Raw genomic sequence first — 16,326 nt, 5'->3', positions numbered from 1 at the left:
AAGTTCAGTCACAAGTGAAAATATGTTACTTCTCATTTGCATGCTGAGGGATTCTTCTGGTTTGGGAGAAGTGGACTGCACTGAGCTATTTCAAATGAAAATGTTAATCATCACCAAGAGAAGCATCCTTTTAAAGGCTTTGTAAGGCCCGTGCTGTTCATCAGCCCTTGGTTTTGTAAACAAGAGAATAAACTGCTTTTTTCCCCTTCCTTCTTTAGATAAAATCCTGATACCACAATGGGAAAACAGAACAGCAAGTTACGCCCAGAAGTGATGCAAGATTTGCTAGAAAGCACAGACTTTACCGAACATGAGATCCAGGAGTGGTACAAAGGCTTTCTCAGAGACTGTCCAAGTGGACATTTGTCCATGGAGGAATTTAAGAAAATCTATGGGAATTTTTTTCCTTATGGGGACGCTTCTAAATTTGCTGAACATGTGTTCCGTACATTTGATGCAAACGGCGATGGGACAATAGATTTCAGAGAATTTATCATAGCTTTGAGTGTAACGTCCCGAGGGAAACTGGAGCAAAAGCTGAAGTGGGCATTCAGTATGTATGACCTGGATGGAAATGGATACATCAGCAAAGCAGAGATGTTAGAAATAGTCCAGGTACGTATCACTTACAAGACCTTTCCTTTCCTTTCCTTTCCTTTCCTTTCCTTTCCTTTCCTTTCCTTTCCTTTCCTTTCCTTTCCTTTCCTTTCCTTCTGAATGAATAAACTTTTTCAGCATTCTTGAGCTTCTGCGTGCTCTCTTCAGTATAAAAATGTAATATACTCATATTAATATCTAATCACTGGCTAGAGTAGAAAGGAAAATCTTACCTCTGCCAGGATATTTGGATGTGTGTCCCTGTGAAGACCATTAAATAAAAAAATGGATTCTTGGTGTAAATTCTGTTTTATCTTACTGTTTCCATATTTTGATTTAATGTATCAAATTGGTAAATTATGACACTTTGCCAGCTATAATCCCTCCCTGTGTGACCAAAAAACAGTTGGCTGCCTGCTTTACTGAAAAGGAGATCAATTGTAATCAAGGCAATTAGAAACTTCTATTCTCTGTGTGGGCTACATTGTATTGCAGAAGTTTGACCCCCCACCTTTTTTTTTTTGGCTAGGGTGTGTGTATAGGTGGGTGTGGCCAAGTCAGTAGAAAGTCAGTACGTTGTAGTAGTTAGCCTTGGATTAGCACTTGAAGTGACAAGGTTCAAATCAGAAATCAGTGGAAGACCTTCAGCCTAACTTACCTCACAATGTTGTTGTGAAGATCACCTTTCCCAATCTGATGCTCAGATCTACAACTTCAATACCCTTGGAGTAAGCTTGGGAAATCCTGATTTCTTGGTGGGATAAAAACATGAGAGATAATATTGTCCCCATAATCCTTTTGTCATACATAGGGGTGAATCTTCGTACCTCCCATTTCTCTACTTGTTCTGCATTGTTTCCTTTTATCACCTTTAAGGTTGTTCAGTTCCTTGAGGTGAGACCTGCCTTCTTATGCCTCTTTTTAAGTGCTCTTCATGCTCCACGATAACAGGTGGAGTTCACAGCCCAAGAGTATTTGGGAGAAAGTTTTTAGCACAAAGGTTTCATCTGTTCCACGTGGCTTGCAAGAATCAGCTAAAGCTAAATTTCATGTCCCTTCTGTGGAACTGAGGGCAGAGAATTCTCTGATGGCCATTAATGCAGTCTCAGACCAGACGTGGGCCAGCAAAGTTGTGGCATCTGGTACCTTCAGGCTCTGAGTTTCCAGTATGTTTCTATGAGGAATAAAAATGTCCCTCCTCTAGAAAGACATTTCTAGAGATCTATTTTATAGCATCCAGTGTCAGACAGATTTTCCTAGAGATCTATTTTATAGCATCCAACTATTTTTTGTAGCTCCATAAATAGCCCATTTTAAGTAGCTTTCTGAAATTCATATTTTTTTAAAAGGACTGTTGTTGAGGTTAGCTTTGTTACCTGCCAGTTTGTTCTCATTTTGAAGTTGAAGTCCCAAGCTTAATGTTGAATTTTATTATTTTTGACGACTTGTGTTATAACCATAGTATTTGTTTGAATTGTCCAAAATAATGGCAAGAAGAAAGGGAAGGGAAGGGAAGGGGACACTTTGGGCCAACCTATCAGGAAGCAATCTGAATTTCCTCTGTGTTCCTATCAGTTCTGTGCAGCAAGGTTGCCTGTTCACATGTATTTAGACACTTAGATATAGTGTGGCATATAGAAATTGCAGTAAGAAGAAAATCACTTACTTCTGGAGGAGTACCAAAGGCTATTTTACCATAGACTAAGGTACTACATCTAAGTCTTTTCCAACCTGAGGAAAATCTGTATTAGCATTTTTCCTGTGATCTATAGGTCATTAGCATGCCCACATCCTGTTTCCTGATGCTATTTCTCCTCAATATTCAGTTTTTCCCAGGTGTCTCAATTAGGGCCACCATAACAGGACTGCAAAAATCTGTATGACCTCTAGAAGGCAAAAACATTTTCTGTGTCACTTTCATACAGATTTTTGCAGCCCGGTTCAGTTATGTATGACATTATAAAAAGAGTACTTACTACTTTGCATTTATAATGTGTTACTAATGTGACCTCACTGAGTAGCAATTGCATTTAGAAATAAATACTGGTATATTAGTTCCTCCTATACTGGAAAAGATCTCCAGTATAGGAGAAACTAATATACCAGTATTTTTTTCTAAATGCAAGGATCTCCAGTATGGGAGGAGCTAATATACCAATATTTTACTGGAGGATCTTCAGTGTAGGTATTGTATTGTAGGAACTACAATTCACAGCATCCACAACTAGTAAGACACCAGGCTGAGGATGGCTATTTAACTGCAAGTAATATACTTGAGAATAATATCATAAAGTAGTGCTTCCCACTTCAGCAAAGGATCGTTACCTTGTCATGGTGCTGGAGCTTGAGCACCTCAGTGATGCCATGAGCTAAACCGTGAAGGGCCACCCAAGATGGGAAGGTCATGACAGAGAGGTCAGACTAATTACTTCCCTGGGGAAGGTAATGGCAACCCACCCCAGTATTCTTGCCATGAAAACTAAATGGATCAGTACAACCAGAGATATGTCGGTATACCATCGGAAGATGAGACCCCCAGGTTGGAAGATGGTCAAAATGCTACTGGGGAGGAACAGAGGATGAGTTCAACTAGCCCCAGCTGTGATGACGCAGCTAGCTCAAAGCCGAAAGGACGGCTAGCAGCTGACGGTGCTGGTGGTAAACGGCGAATCCGATGTTCTAAGGATCAACACACCATTGGAACCTGGAATGTAAGATCTATGAGCTAGGGCAAATTGGATGTGGTTATTGGTGAGATGTCAAGATTAAAGATAGACATTTTGGGCGTCAGTGAACTGAAATGGACTGGAATGGGCCACTTCACATCAAATGACCACCAGATCTACTACTGCGGACAAGAGGACCACAGAAGAAATGGAGTAGCCTTCATAATTAATAGTAAAGTAGCTAAAGCAGTGCTTGGATACAATCCAAAAAATGATAGAATGATCTCAATTTGAATTCAGGGCAAGCCATCTAACATCCCAGTGATCCAAATATATGCCCCAACCACAGATGCTGAAGAAGCTGAAGTAGATCAGTTCTATGAGGATCTGCAGCACCTACTGGACAATAAGCCTAAAAGGGATGTTATTTTCAACACAGGAGACTGGAATGCTAAGGGCAGTCAGATGACACCTGGAATTACAGGTTAAGCATGGCCTGGGAGAACAAAACAAAGCAGGCCATAGGCTGATAGAATTTTGCCAAGACAACTCACTCTGCATGACAAACACTCTCTTCCAACAACCTAAGAGACGGCTTTATACATGGACTTCACCAGATGGACAACACCAAAATCAGATTGACTACATCCTTTGCAGCCAAAGGTGGTGGACATCTATACTGTAATGGTTACAGGGCAAGCAGTGACATAAGCTTTAAGGTCTTTAAGCAAGGTTGGCCACCAGAATTGCCGACGAACAAGGTGAAGAGTTTTTAAATAGCCAAAATGTCCAGCCAGCTTGTCATCGTGGCAGTGCTGGAGTATGGTTTTCCGCATAGCATCTGGTACATAGAGACGATCGTTGTGCCAGGCAAGATCGTCAGTGAAAGTTAGACTGTTTCGATTGGTTTGTAACCAAGTATCTGTTTTAAGGTGGAGAAGCAACTGTTGTTGCAACTCGGATGGAATTGACAAGCGTGGCGAGTGGCTGGGAGGCGGAGCGGGTGGAGGTTGCGTTGACTGCGCTCGGGTCTGGCTGCGAGTCACCGCTGCCAAACTTAATTGTTTGTCGGTCCAGACGGTGCCTTGGACCGTTGGCCCTGGGCCAGCATCTTGGGGTCGGCGGGAGAGTGCATCAGCCAAAAAGTTTTTCTTGCCTGGTATGAATTTAAGGGTGAAGTCAAAGCGGCTGAAAAACTCAGCCCAGCGCAGCTGTTTAGGGCTGAGTTTGCGACTGGTGCTTAGAGCCTCCAGGTTTTTATGGTCAGTCCAGACTTCAAAAGGGTTGGAAGTGCCTTCCAATAGGTGTCGCCACGTTTCTAAAGCCGTTTTTACAGCAAAAGCCTCTTTTTCCCAAACATGCCATCTCCTCTCAGTTTCAGTGCGAGAGAGGTAAGCACAGGGTTTTAAAGCACCAGAGTGGTCAGATTGTAGCAAGAGTGCTCCTATGGAGAAATCAGAAGCATCTACTTGTACAACGAATGGTTTAGAGGGGTCTGGATGCTGTAAAATTGGCTCTGTGGTAAAGATTTGTTTGAGCGCTTCGAACGCGTGCTGACAGGTTGGAGTCCATTTAAGGAGCGCTCCTGGGTTCTTTGAACGTCGCGTATCCCCCTGTCCTTTGGTTTTTAACAGTTCAGTAAGGGGGAGGGCGATTTCAGCAAAATTTTGGGCGAATGCCCGATAAAAATTAATGAATCCAAGGAAACTTTGTAATTGTCTCCTGGTACGGGGAGGCTCCCATGCCACAATAGCTTCTACTTTTGCAGGGTCCATTTCAATGCCCTTAGCTGAAATTCGATAGCCTAGATAATCAATTTGTGACTGATGGAAGGCACATTTTGATAGTTTAGCGTACAACTCTGCTTTTTTCAATTTAGCCAGTACCTGACGCACCAAGTGGATATGTTCTGACATGGTTTCAGTATAAATCAATACATCATCCAAATATACCAGTACCCCCTTAAATAGGTGGTCATGCAAGACCTCATTGATTAGTTGCATAAAAACCCCAGGACAAACCAAAGGGTAAGACTTTGTATTGGAAAGCCCCGAGAGGACAGTTAAATGCTGTTTTCCACTCATCCCCTTCCCTTATGCGAATACGAAAATAGGCTTCTCTCAAATCCAGTTTTGAGAAGATTTTGCCTCTGGCCAGATGTGATAACATATCTTTGATCAGGGGCAAAGGATATTTATTTAATATTGAGACCGCATTGAGCCCACGGAAATCGCTACAAAGCCTTAATGACCCATCCTTTTTTGGCCTGAATAGGACAGGGGCTCCTACCGGGGAGTTAGCAGGCTCAATGAAACCCCTAGCCAGGTTTTTGTCAATGAACTCCCTTAGCGTAGTGAGCTCTTTGGGAGACATGGGGTATATTTTTGGGTGAGGCAATTTTACGTTTGGTAAGAATTCAATGGCACAGTCCGTTTTTCGGTGGGGTGGCAAGCGATCTGCTTCCTTTTCCCCAAATACCTCAGCAAGATCCTGATACTGATTGGGTAGTCCCTCCAGAGGTTGAAGCGTTTGTACAGTAGTATACGCTACCCCTCCACCCTCCATGTCTTCCAGTAGGTCTTTTTCGGGTACTTTGTAAAATCCATCCGCAAAAGTCACAGTTCTATGTAGCCAGTTGATGAAAGGATTTTGTTGCACAAACCAGGGCATCCCCAAGATAACCAGAGGACCCCCCACTGGAGCTACAACAAATGGCAACTTTTCCTGATGGGAGCCCATCTGCAAGGCGACCAGTCCCGTGGAATGATTGACTGCTTTCCCTCCCGCCATAGTTCCATCCAATTGGGTGAAGATCATAGGTCTTGGCAAAGGAAACGTGGGCAGTTCCAGAGCCGCTACGACATCAGGGTGCATAAGGGAACGGGAGCAGCCCGAGTCTAGCATGGCCCAAACTTCCACAGTTTTGGTTTTTGAGCCCAGTTTAACTTTAACAGTCAGTGTAGGGAAGTTTCCACTCACCGAATCGTGGTTACGCCCGGTCTCTTCCACCTGCCCTAGGGCGCCCTTCAGGGCAGGTGGTAGGCTTTTCCCGCCGGCTGCTCAAATTGCAACTCTTCTTCCTCTTCTCCGAAGGGTAGTTCTGGGGGGTCCAGTTCTGCGACGGCAGCTTTCAGTTTCCGCGGTAGAGCAGGAGCAGGCGACTTTGCTGCAGGTTTCGTCTGTCGTTCTTCTGGACAGCGTCTGGGGCACGACGTGGCTCGATGCCCTTCTTTCCCACATCTCAGGCACTGACCTTTGGAGAACCGTCGTTCCCTTTCCTCTTCCCAGGTTTTTGGTTTGGGGCGGCTGGCAAGTCCAGTTGTACGCGCTCCTCTAGCAAGTCAGGATTGTCTAAGCTCTTTGGTATGGGCATAGGTTTGCAGGGCATTTTCTGCGCTGCCCGCCAACTGAATCCACCCGTATAGCGTTTTAGGATCGTCTCTTCCTAGTGCCCAACGAAGGATTTCGGGTTCTAGCCCCTGCTTAAACATTTCAATCAAAGTTGGCTCAGACCAGTCTTCTACTTTCCCTGATAAAGCTTTAAATTCCAGCGCATAATTGGCAACTGAGAGGGACCCTTGGTAGAGCTTCCTCAGGGCGTTTTTAGCTGTTTCTTGGGCTAGAGGGTCTTCGAAATGCTGTTTAAGTGCCCACAAAAAGTCATCAAAGTCCTCTAACTCAGTTGCCTCGGTCTGGCACAGTTGCACATACCAATCAGCTGCACTTCCTCTCAGTTTGTTGGCAATGAAATTGATTTTGCCATGTTCTGACCGAAAGTTCCGGCCCCAATCCTCCATATAATGCTTAGCATTAGTGATAAAGAAGGAGAGCGTAGTGGGATCCCCATCGAACTTCACTCCAAATGGTGGGAAGTTTCTTACCGGCTCAGGTGGCTGTGGCGGTTCCGTGAATGTCAGCGTACGCCGAGCCCCCATGGGTGGCCGATCCCTAGGAGGTCTTGCCTCTCGCCCCCCCACCTGACGGGCTGATCGAGTCTTGCTTCTCCCCCTGGGTGGCAGGGTGCTATGCCTTGGGTACTGTGACGACTCTTCCTCCCAATCTTCCGGGGTGGGCTCTGCACCCCTGGGGAGATCCTTAAGGATTGTCACTATTAGATCCATTTTGTCCTCTAATGCTCTCATACGAGCAGGAGTGACTGGCTCTTCCAGGGGTTGGTTGGTTACCACCACCCTCGGTGACAAGGGAATTTCGGGCTCCCAGGATAGTTGTGGAGACCCCCTCCCAGGTGCTCTTTCCATTACAGTTTTGTGTTCACTCCTGAGGCTCTCCTGCATGGATATCAGCAACTCATCTAATTGGACATCCCGCATCTCCCGACGTGCCGCTCTTTGCGCTCTCGAGGTTAGAGCTGGCCGGATCCTTGCCGCCTCCTGTTCTTCCTCGCTCCCTTCACTTGTGCGAAGCTGATGTTCGGTCATCGCTAGCGTTCCCTCTTATCCAACGATTGGATGGGGCTAGCGGAAAATGGTTGAAATGATTCTCAGCTTTATGTAATGGTTGCCTAATCCCAAATACTCAGTCTCACAAGCTCGGGCTTAAAGATAACTGATTTATTAAAGGAATAGTATGCAAATACAGAGAAAGCTGAGAATGAGCAAAAGCGCGCCAAATACAAACTTAAAAGCCTTGCCTGTGAGCAAGTTCCGCCCCCATGCCCCGTCAGTGCGCACCCCCTCCCAGGTGCTAGGAACCGTTAGACGCGCCTGGGAAAGTAACCTTGAGCAGGAGCGCAAACCCAAACATACATTCCAAGCCCTCAAAACAACGGAGGGCGGAGGAATGGAAAAACCCGGGATGGGTGAAGAAACACGGAACAGAAGATGACATGTGAAACGTTACAATGTTAACAATACATTGAAATGGGTAACATGACATATACTGTCGGTAAAAACAAGATGCAGAGCTGACTGTAGTTCAGATCATGAACTCCTTATTGCACAATTTAGGATCAGACTAAAGAGATTAGGGAAGACCCACAGATCAGCTAGATATGAGCTCACTAATATTCCTAAGGAATATGCAGTGGAGGTGAAGAATAGATTTAAGGGACTGGACTTAGTAGATAGGGTCCCGGAAGAACTCTGGACAGAAGTTCGCAACCTTCTCCAGGAGGCGGCAACAAAATACATCCCAAAGAAAGAGAAAACCAAGAAGGCAAAATGGCTGTCTGCTGAGACACTAGAAGTAGCCCAAGAAAGATGGAAAGCAAAAGGCAACAGTGATAGGGGGAGATATGCCCAATTAAATGCAAAATTCCAGAGGTTAGCCAGAAGAGATAAGGAATTATTTTTAAACAAGCAATGCGCAGAAATGGAAGAAGAGAATAGAATAGGAAGGACAAGAGACCTCTTCCAGAAAATTAGAACCATCGGAGGTAAATTCCAGGCAAAAATGGGCATGATCAAAAACAAAGATGGCAAGGACCTAACAGAAGAAGAAGAGATCAAGAAAAGGTGGCAAGAATATACGGAAGACCTGTATAGGAAAGATAACAGTATCGGGGATAGCTTTGACGGTGTGGTCAGTGAGCTAGAGCCAGACATCCGGAAGAGTGAGGTTGAATGGGCCTTAAGAAGCATTACTAACAACAAGGCAGCAGGAGACGACGGCATCCCAGCTGAACTGTTCAAAATCTTGCGAGATGATGCTGTCAAGGTAATGCATGCTATATGCCAGCAAATTTGGAAAACACAAGAATGGCCATCAGATTGGAAAAAATCAACTTATCTCCCCATACCAAAAAAGGGAAACACTAAAGAATGTTCAAACTATCGAACAGTGGCACTCATTTCACATGCCAGTAAGGTAATGCTCAAGATCCTGCAAGGTAGACTTAGGCAATTCATGGAGCAAGAATTGCCAGATGTACAAGCTGGGTTTAGAAAAGGCAGAGGAACCAGGGACCAAATTGCCAATATCCGCTGGATAATGGAAAAAGCCAGGGAGTTTCAGAAAAACATCTATGTCTGTTTTACTGACTCTTCTAAAGCCTTTGACTGTGTGGACCATAACAAATTGTGGCAAGTTCTTAGTGGTATGGGGATACCAAGTCATCTTGTCTGCCTCCTGTATAACAACCAAGTAGCAATGGTAAGAACAGACCACGGAACAACAGACTGGTTTAAGATTGGGAAAGGAGTACGGCAGGGTTGTATACTCTCATCCTTCCTATTCAACTTGTACGCAGAACACATCATGCGACGTGCTGGGCTTGAGGAATCCAAGGCTGGATTTAAAATCGCTGGAAGGAACATTAACAATCTCAGATATGCAGATGATACCACTTTGATGGCTGAAAGCGAAGAGGAACTGAGGAGCCTTATGATGAAGGTGAAAGAAGAAAGTGCAAAAGCTGGCCTGCAGCTAAACCTCAAAAAAACCAGGATTATGGCAGCCAGCTTGATTGATAACTGGCAAATAGAAGGAGAAAACGTAGAGGCAGTAAAAGACTTCGTATTTCTAGGTGTAAAGATTACTGCAGATGCTGACTGCAGTCAGGAAATCAGAAGACGTTTAATCCTTGGGAGAAGAGCAATGACAAATCTCAATAAAATAGTTAAGAGCAGAGACATCACGCTGACAACAAAGGTCCGCATAGTTAAAACAAATGTATTCCTGGTAGTAACATATGGCTGCGAGAGCTGGACGATAAGGAAGGCTGAGAGAAGGAAGATAGATGCTTTTGAACTGTGGTGTTGGAGGAAAATTCTGAGAGTGCCTTGGACTGCCAGAAGATCAGACCAGTCCATCCTCCAGGAAATAAAGCCAGACTGCTCACTTGAGGGCATGATATTAAAGGCAAAACTGAAATACTTTGGCCACATAATGAGAAGACAGTACACCCTGGAGAAGGTGCTGATGCTAGGGAGAGTGGAGGGCAAAAGGAAGAGGGGCTGACCAAGGGCAAGATGGATAGATGATATTCTAGAGGTGACGGACTCGTCCCTGGGGGAGCTGGGAGTGTTGACGACCGACAGGAAGCTCTGGCGTGGGCTGGTCCATGAAGTCACGTGTTGGAAGCGACTGAACGAATAAACAACAAGTGCTTCCCAAACTTTTCCCTTCAACTTGGGCCAGTCACTCTCTCTCAGCCCTAGGAAGGAGGCAATGGCAAACCACTTCTGAAATCTTGCCAAGAAGGTAGTCCAGGTAGTCTCTGATAATTGGACACAATTGAACGGATTAAACAAACAAACAAACTGTACTTACCGAGACTTCTTCTGAATGGAGATGTCTAGGACTTCATGATTAAGAGTCATATATATATTCCTAAGATTCAACCACATGTCAGTATCCTTTTGACACATTTCACAGCATATTTAAGTGGAGTTACTCTTTCATGGGAGGGAATGGGGTTTCCTTAAGGAATACTCAGGAGAGTACACATTTATGTTACTTGCAGCCCAACTTTGTGTATACCTGCATCAAATAAATCTGCTAGTGTTCAGTAGGGGTTACTCTCAGGAAACAGTATGGGACTACAGTTTCCTTCTTTAAACCAAATAACAATAATCATTCTGAGTTTCTTTTTCAAATAAGATTTTTTTCTCAGTATTTTATAATTGTAATCTTTTAAAATATGCTTTAAATTTTTCATTTGTTTATTTTAAATGTAGAATATACTAAATCTTTACAATAAGTAAATACAATAACATTCTTTGCAAGAAATATACAATCAGATTAAGTATTGGGTAGGCCATTAACCTTTGCTTCAACTGTTCAGTAATTAATGCTGTCATTCTTTCGCTCATTCAACATTTATTGGTTGTTGCAAAAAAAAAAGGCTTTGATACAATGGAGAAGGGATGAGAACTGGTCCCACTAAGTCTTTTCAAATACAGAAAAGTATATTCTGTTTATGGCATAAAGTTTATAGGTGTGCTGTGTAATTGAACGCAAGGGACTAGAAATACTGAGAAACAAAGATCTCTGCAAACTGGTGGAAAGATGGATTTAAGGCTGCAATTGTACACTCATTTTTACGGAAGTAAATTCTCAGTAGGATTTAATCTGAATAACTGGAAATAGAATTGTTCCTCATATGTGCCCCAGAGGAAGGTGTTGCATTGTGGATCCTGTTCAGCTCAGTTTCTTTGCCCATGCTTTAACTTGCCTGAGCTGGAGTAAGGTTCTTCTGGTGATGATAACACATGCATAACATTTGGGTGAATTAACCAATGATGCTTTTCCTGCAAACCAAGACTATGTGTGATTACAGTTTGCAGGAAAGCACAGTCTTGCCATATGACTGAAGAATCTCAGCAAATTGCCTGCAGACCTTTCTAAGGAAGCATCCACCACATCCAGATATCTTGGGGTGGTTTTGTATACACTTAAGCTGCTACCAAGTTTCACTAGCAAAATATCATTTGGTTAATAACCCCAAATGATAAACATGTATGTTCATCTCAATATATATTTGGGGATGATGAGGGTTGTGTAGTGGATCTGTAAAGCCCAGGATAGAGAAGGCAGCTTTAGCTACCTAAACTCCTGAAAGCTACCTGGGATAGGTCGGTCTGCCAATGCACAGAATCCCTATAGACATTTCTGAAATTATGCAACTCCTAGACCCTTCCTTTTCATATTCCACTTTTTAGGCAATCTACAAGATGGTTTCTTCAGTTATGAAAATGCCAGAAGATGAATCAACACCAGAAAAAAGAACTGAAAAAATCTTCCGCCAGATGGATACTAACCGAGATGGTAAATTATCTTTGATTATCTTCCTTTTAACTTGCTCCTGTTGTTTCTGATCTCTCAGATGCCTTTTGAATAGCAGACTTGAATAAGGAGGAGGATGCCACTGATTCATAGACCCAGCAATAAACCTCTGTGAAAGAATGACTGTTTGTGTTACTGTGAGAAAGTGTTGGCAAGCCAAACGCTGCTGCTTGTGAGTTTGCTGTCTTGCAGCCCAGCCCGTTAGTTAAATATTAGGATTTAGATTTAAGCCATTTAAGAACCCCCTTTCACAGAACCCAGATATAGTGGCACAGCAAGACAAATCCTAGAAGTATTACAACTAAAATCCATTTCTTAATTCCTTTAAACTTGGCTTCTGCTCCCAAATCTGGGAGTAGGAAAGAATTCAAACTTTTTTTTTTTGTTGCTGCCAATGAGTTTCTAGCTTGCTGTCATTCATACCCAAGTCAGAAGATGATGATATCATTATATGGTTGTATGGAAACAGTTCAAGCAAATATTTGCTTTGAAAAATTGATAGCATTACAGTCCAATTAGAAATAAATTCATTTTATAATGCTGTTGTGAAAGCTATAGGTGTGTCCTCCCACTCTCCCTCCTAGCATCAATCTGTTTTATTAGCTTTGTGTCTTGATTGGCTCAAAACACTATTGTTTCCTGAACTGTGGGTAACGCTTTGCTCCCAAAGGAATAGATCAGTTTTGCAAAAAGCTTTAGTAATTGCATAAACTATGGAGGGGTTCTGTTTATCTAAGCCATAGCTGAAGAAATCAATATTTGCAGATGCCAAGTGCCCCTGTAACTACTGCTGTCAGAGTTGATATTGCTCAGCTCTTGAGTAATGGGAATGCTTTTTACAATCCTGTAGCTATAGACTAGGATGCCTTTGAGGCAGGAACCATTTCTCAGTGGTAAAGATCATGTTCCACATGGAAGAAGTCTCAGATTCAGTCGTTGGCATCTGTAATTTAGGAGCAAATGTGTAAGATTCTGGGGAGCCAGTGCCAATCTGAACAGACCAAGCTTTCCCAATGTTCTAGGACAGTGCTTCTAAACCGTGGCAGCTTGAAGATGTGTGGACTTCAACTCCCAGAATTCCACAGCCAGCTCTGGGAGCTGAAGTCCACACATCTTGTAGCTGCCATGGTTGAGAAGCACTGTCCTAGGAGTTGAAGTCCAGAAGTTTTTGAAGTCTTTAGTTTGGAGAAACTTACAGTAGGTAATAAAAAGCTGTGTCAACCATATCTGAGCTGGTGTAAGGTAGAGTTTCATTTAAATTTGTCATTGAATATTAGCTTCTCTTGGCCATTTCTACCAAAAGGTTTCCTTGCCCTTGTCCTCATCTGGAAAGGGAGTATGATACAGGTGTGCTAACAATGGAGGGCAAGAGTTCAAAGGATCAGGTGGGAAAATAATTCAGTAACAGATTCGGCACTGCAGAAATTTCATATATAGTGGCAATCATATGATGCTTAGGATGAAGATGTTATTTTTAAGCCAAAGATGGATAGTGTTATACATGCTTATACATACTGGCTAAATTTGCCTTACATGCTAAACCATAAAACCTAGTTTACAGGTTACAGTGATTAAGCCAAACCTCAACTAAATTATGACTCTGTGTTTTGCATGAATTGGGCTGCCATGCTATACTATAATATGGTTTGTTTTGTATAAGCATGTTGGGAGGACTAAGTATTTTTTTAACCATGATTTATGGCTTAGCATGGTGTATGAACAGAATAATGGGTAGTGATAATTCATATCTATTTTGAAAACCCAAACCAGCATCTCTATTTATTTTCCAGGAAAACTTTCTCTGGAAGAGTTTATTCGAGGAGCCAAAAGCGACCCATCCATTGTCCGTCTCCTTCAATGTGATCCCAGCAGTGCTGGACAGTTTTAAAGCTGATGTTTGTATTACCTGGTGTCTTTCTGGTTTCTGTTTCTTTTGTCTCATACATCTCTTTGCCAGAACAACATTCATGGGTGAGGTTGCCTCTTTAAGGCTAACTATGCCTTCTTTTGTGGCATTATCTGCTATCCTCATGGCCAACCATGAAGAGGTTGTGCTTACACTCTCTCTAAAACACATCCTGGACTACAGAGAGTGCAATTGTCATAACAGTGCCATTTTTCAAATTGTGATCATCTGTGGCCTGTGTTCCACTGAGTATGAACAGGACTTACTTCCTAATAGGATTAATGCCTTAAGTTTTGTCTTGTTTGCCAATTCCAATCTTAAAAGAAAGAGAGTCACGAACTTGGTCCCAAAACTCTGTAGGGTCTGAGGCACATGTGGGGCAAGGCCCAAGTCAGCCAATAACTGCCATGTTCCTTTCAATTTTGGGGAATGTCAGACAACTTTTTTTGTCATTCTGATGAATGAAGAGGCCTGTGATCATGGGGAGCTTGGTGTGTATGCCAGAGAGAGGATGCTAATGTTTGCATCAGATCTAGGTTTAAGACACTTTATACAGAAATTCCTGTTACCATATTATGTTAGACATAGGCAGTATTCTTCACTGGACATTTTCTTTAAATGTGTTAGAAAAATACCTTAGGCCAGGACATGGGGTTAAATTCATAGCTGCTAGAAGTACATGGAGAGCCAGTTTGGTCTAGTGGCTACGGTGCTGCATTAGAAGCTGGGATGCTTTGAGCTCTAGTCCTGCCTAAGGCATGGAAGCCAGCTGGGTGACTCTGGACCAGTCACTCTCACATTGAGAAAGAAGGCACTGGCAAACTATTTCTGAAAATGTTGCCAAGACTTATTCCTGTAGTGATCAGGAATCAGGGTTGATTTGATGGACCATAACAACAACAGACGTACACTGCTGGTACTGATGAAGTAAATGCAAATCTTAATTTCCAATACAAAAGCCAAAATGGTAAATATGTGCATTGATCCTAAGAAATCCTTAGCAATCAGTATATGGAGGTATGAAATTCCATTTCTAAGTGATGGAGAGTCCAATCCTCCAGTCTAAACGATGTAACAAAAGGACTAGTGGCACCATGGAACCAAATTTAAGTAATACACAGTGATTTTTTTTTTGTCTGCAAAGGTGTGAGTTATAAGAGAATTAATGCTAAGGAATAATTAACACTGAGAGCCAGTTTGGTGTAGAGGTTAAGGCACTGGGCTAGGACCAGGAGACCATGAATTCTAGTCCCACCTTAGGCACAAAGCTAGCTGGGTGACCTTGGGCCAATCACTCTCTCTCAGCCCTAAGAAGAAGGCAATGACAAACCACTTCTGAAAAACCTTGCCAAGAAAACTGCAAAGACTTCCCAGGCAGTCTCTGAGAATCAGACACAACTGAATTTATTAATAATAATAATCACTAACCTATGTTGCCATAACACTTCTGCTGCAGTCTTCAGAGATGCCATAACTTTTGTAAAATTATAGAAAATAATGGGTTTGTTCAACTGGTTTCTTTTCAGATCATATAAATATTTCAGCTTTTTTTTTTAACCAGATTCTACTAATGAAATTTCTTGTCCTTAAACAAAGGATTTGTTTAGAGAAAGGGCAGAGGAGAATGCCAAAGAGGCATTGTTGTGTTGATTGATTAAGTCTTGGATCAGGAAGGATAATTGTGCAAGTTGAGAGGTATGCTGAGGAAAACTGAGCTAAATGTCTGGAGAAATGCATGTTGTGATGGTGGAGGAGAATGAAGGCATTTCTTATCTGGAAGGCCACTTACCTTGAAGAGAGTTTCAGGGAATGAGATAACTTGGTGATAGAATGATAGAAAACTTGTATGTTATAGAGCCTTAATTTGTTTGTATTAAGTTGAGGAGACTCAGTGGTTCCAATATAATAGAAGATATATTTTTTAAGCATGTAACTTTACCAGGATAGATTTGTAGAGGAAGAATCAGCAGGCAGGAGAGTCATGGTTATACAATCTTTTTCCTCTTCCACTGCCACACCAAAGCCATTTCCCCCTTCAGCTCCAGTCATGAAACCTGCTTTCAGAAAAACAATAGAAATGGGAAACAGGGCATTGTTCCAGGGGAGAATTAGAAATCTGGAAGTATATGCAAAAGGAGAATCAGCTGGCAGGGAGGACATCCATATATTTAACCATTTATGCACCATGGAAGTTTTCTCTTCAAATACCTTGCCAAGGCAATTTCCACCTTCATCAATGGCTTTATTATGCCATGTCTCACTGACATAAAAATAGCAGAAAGGGAAGAGGAACTATTGTAATGGAGAATTGGAAGGGGTTAAACACCCTTTCCAACCCGCCTTGTTCCTGTGTTGGGATCCCAGTTCTTATGCAAGCAAATACTAGCATTTGCTTAGTAACATGCAATTTTG

General features: G+C 42.6%; 1 protein-coding gene across 2 annotated transcripts in view; it reads left to right on the top strand.

Annotated features, from left to right (window-relative positions):
• The window catches only part of NCALD (neurocalcin delta), a 59,920-nt gene extending 46,007 nt beyond the window's left edge, over positions 1-13,913 (top strand). For both annotated transcript variants that reach the window (XM_063299558.1, XM_063299559.1), the window contains exons 2-4: positions 219-615; positions 11,885-11,990; positions 13,799-13,913. In XM_063299558.1, the coding sequence (XP_063155628.1) occupies positions 238-615; positions 11,885-11,990; positions 13,799-13,896 (582 nt within the window). In that variant the 5' untranslated portion in view covers positions 219-237 and the 3' untranslated portion in view covers positions 13,897-13,913. The remainder of the gene's footprint in view (positions 1-218; positions 616-11,884; positions 11,991-13,798) is intronic.
• The last annotated feature ends 2,413 nt before the right edge of the window (positions 13,914-16,326 follow it).

Source organism: Candoia aspera, chromosome 3 (assembly GCF_035149785.1).
Source record: "Candoia aspera isolate rCanAsp1 chromosome 3, rCanAsp1.hap2, whole genome shotgun sequence".
Taxonomy (NCBI): Eukaryota; Metazoa; Chordata; class Lepidosauria; order Squamata; family Boidae; genus Candoia; species Candoia aspera.
This window is presented reverse-complemented; position numbering and strand designations above follow the sequence as displayed.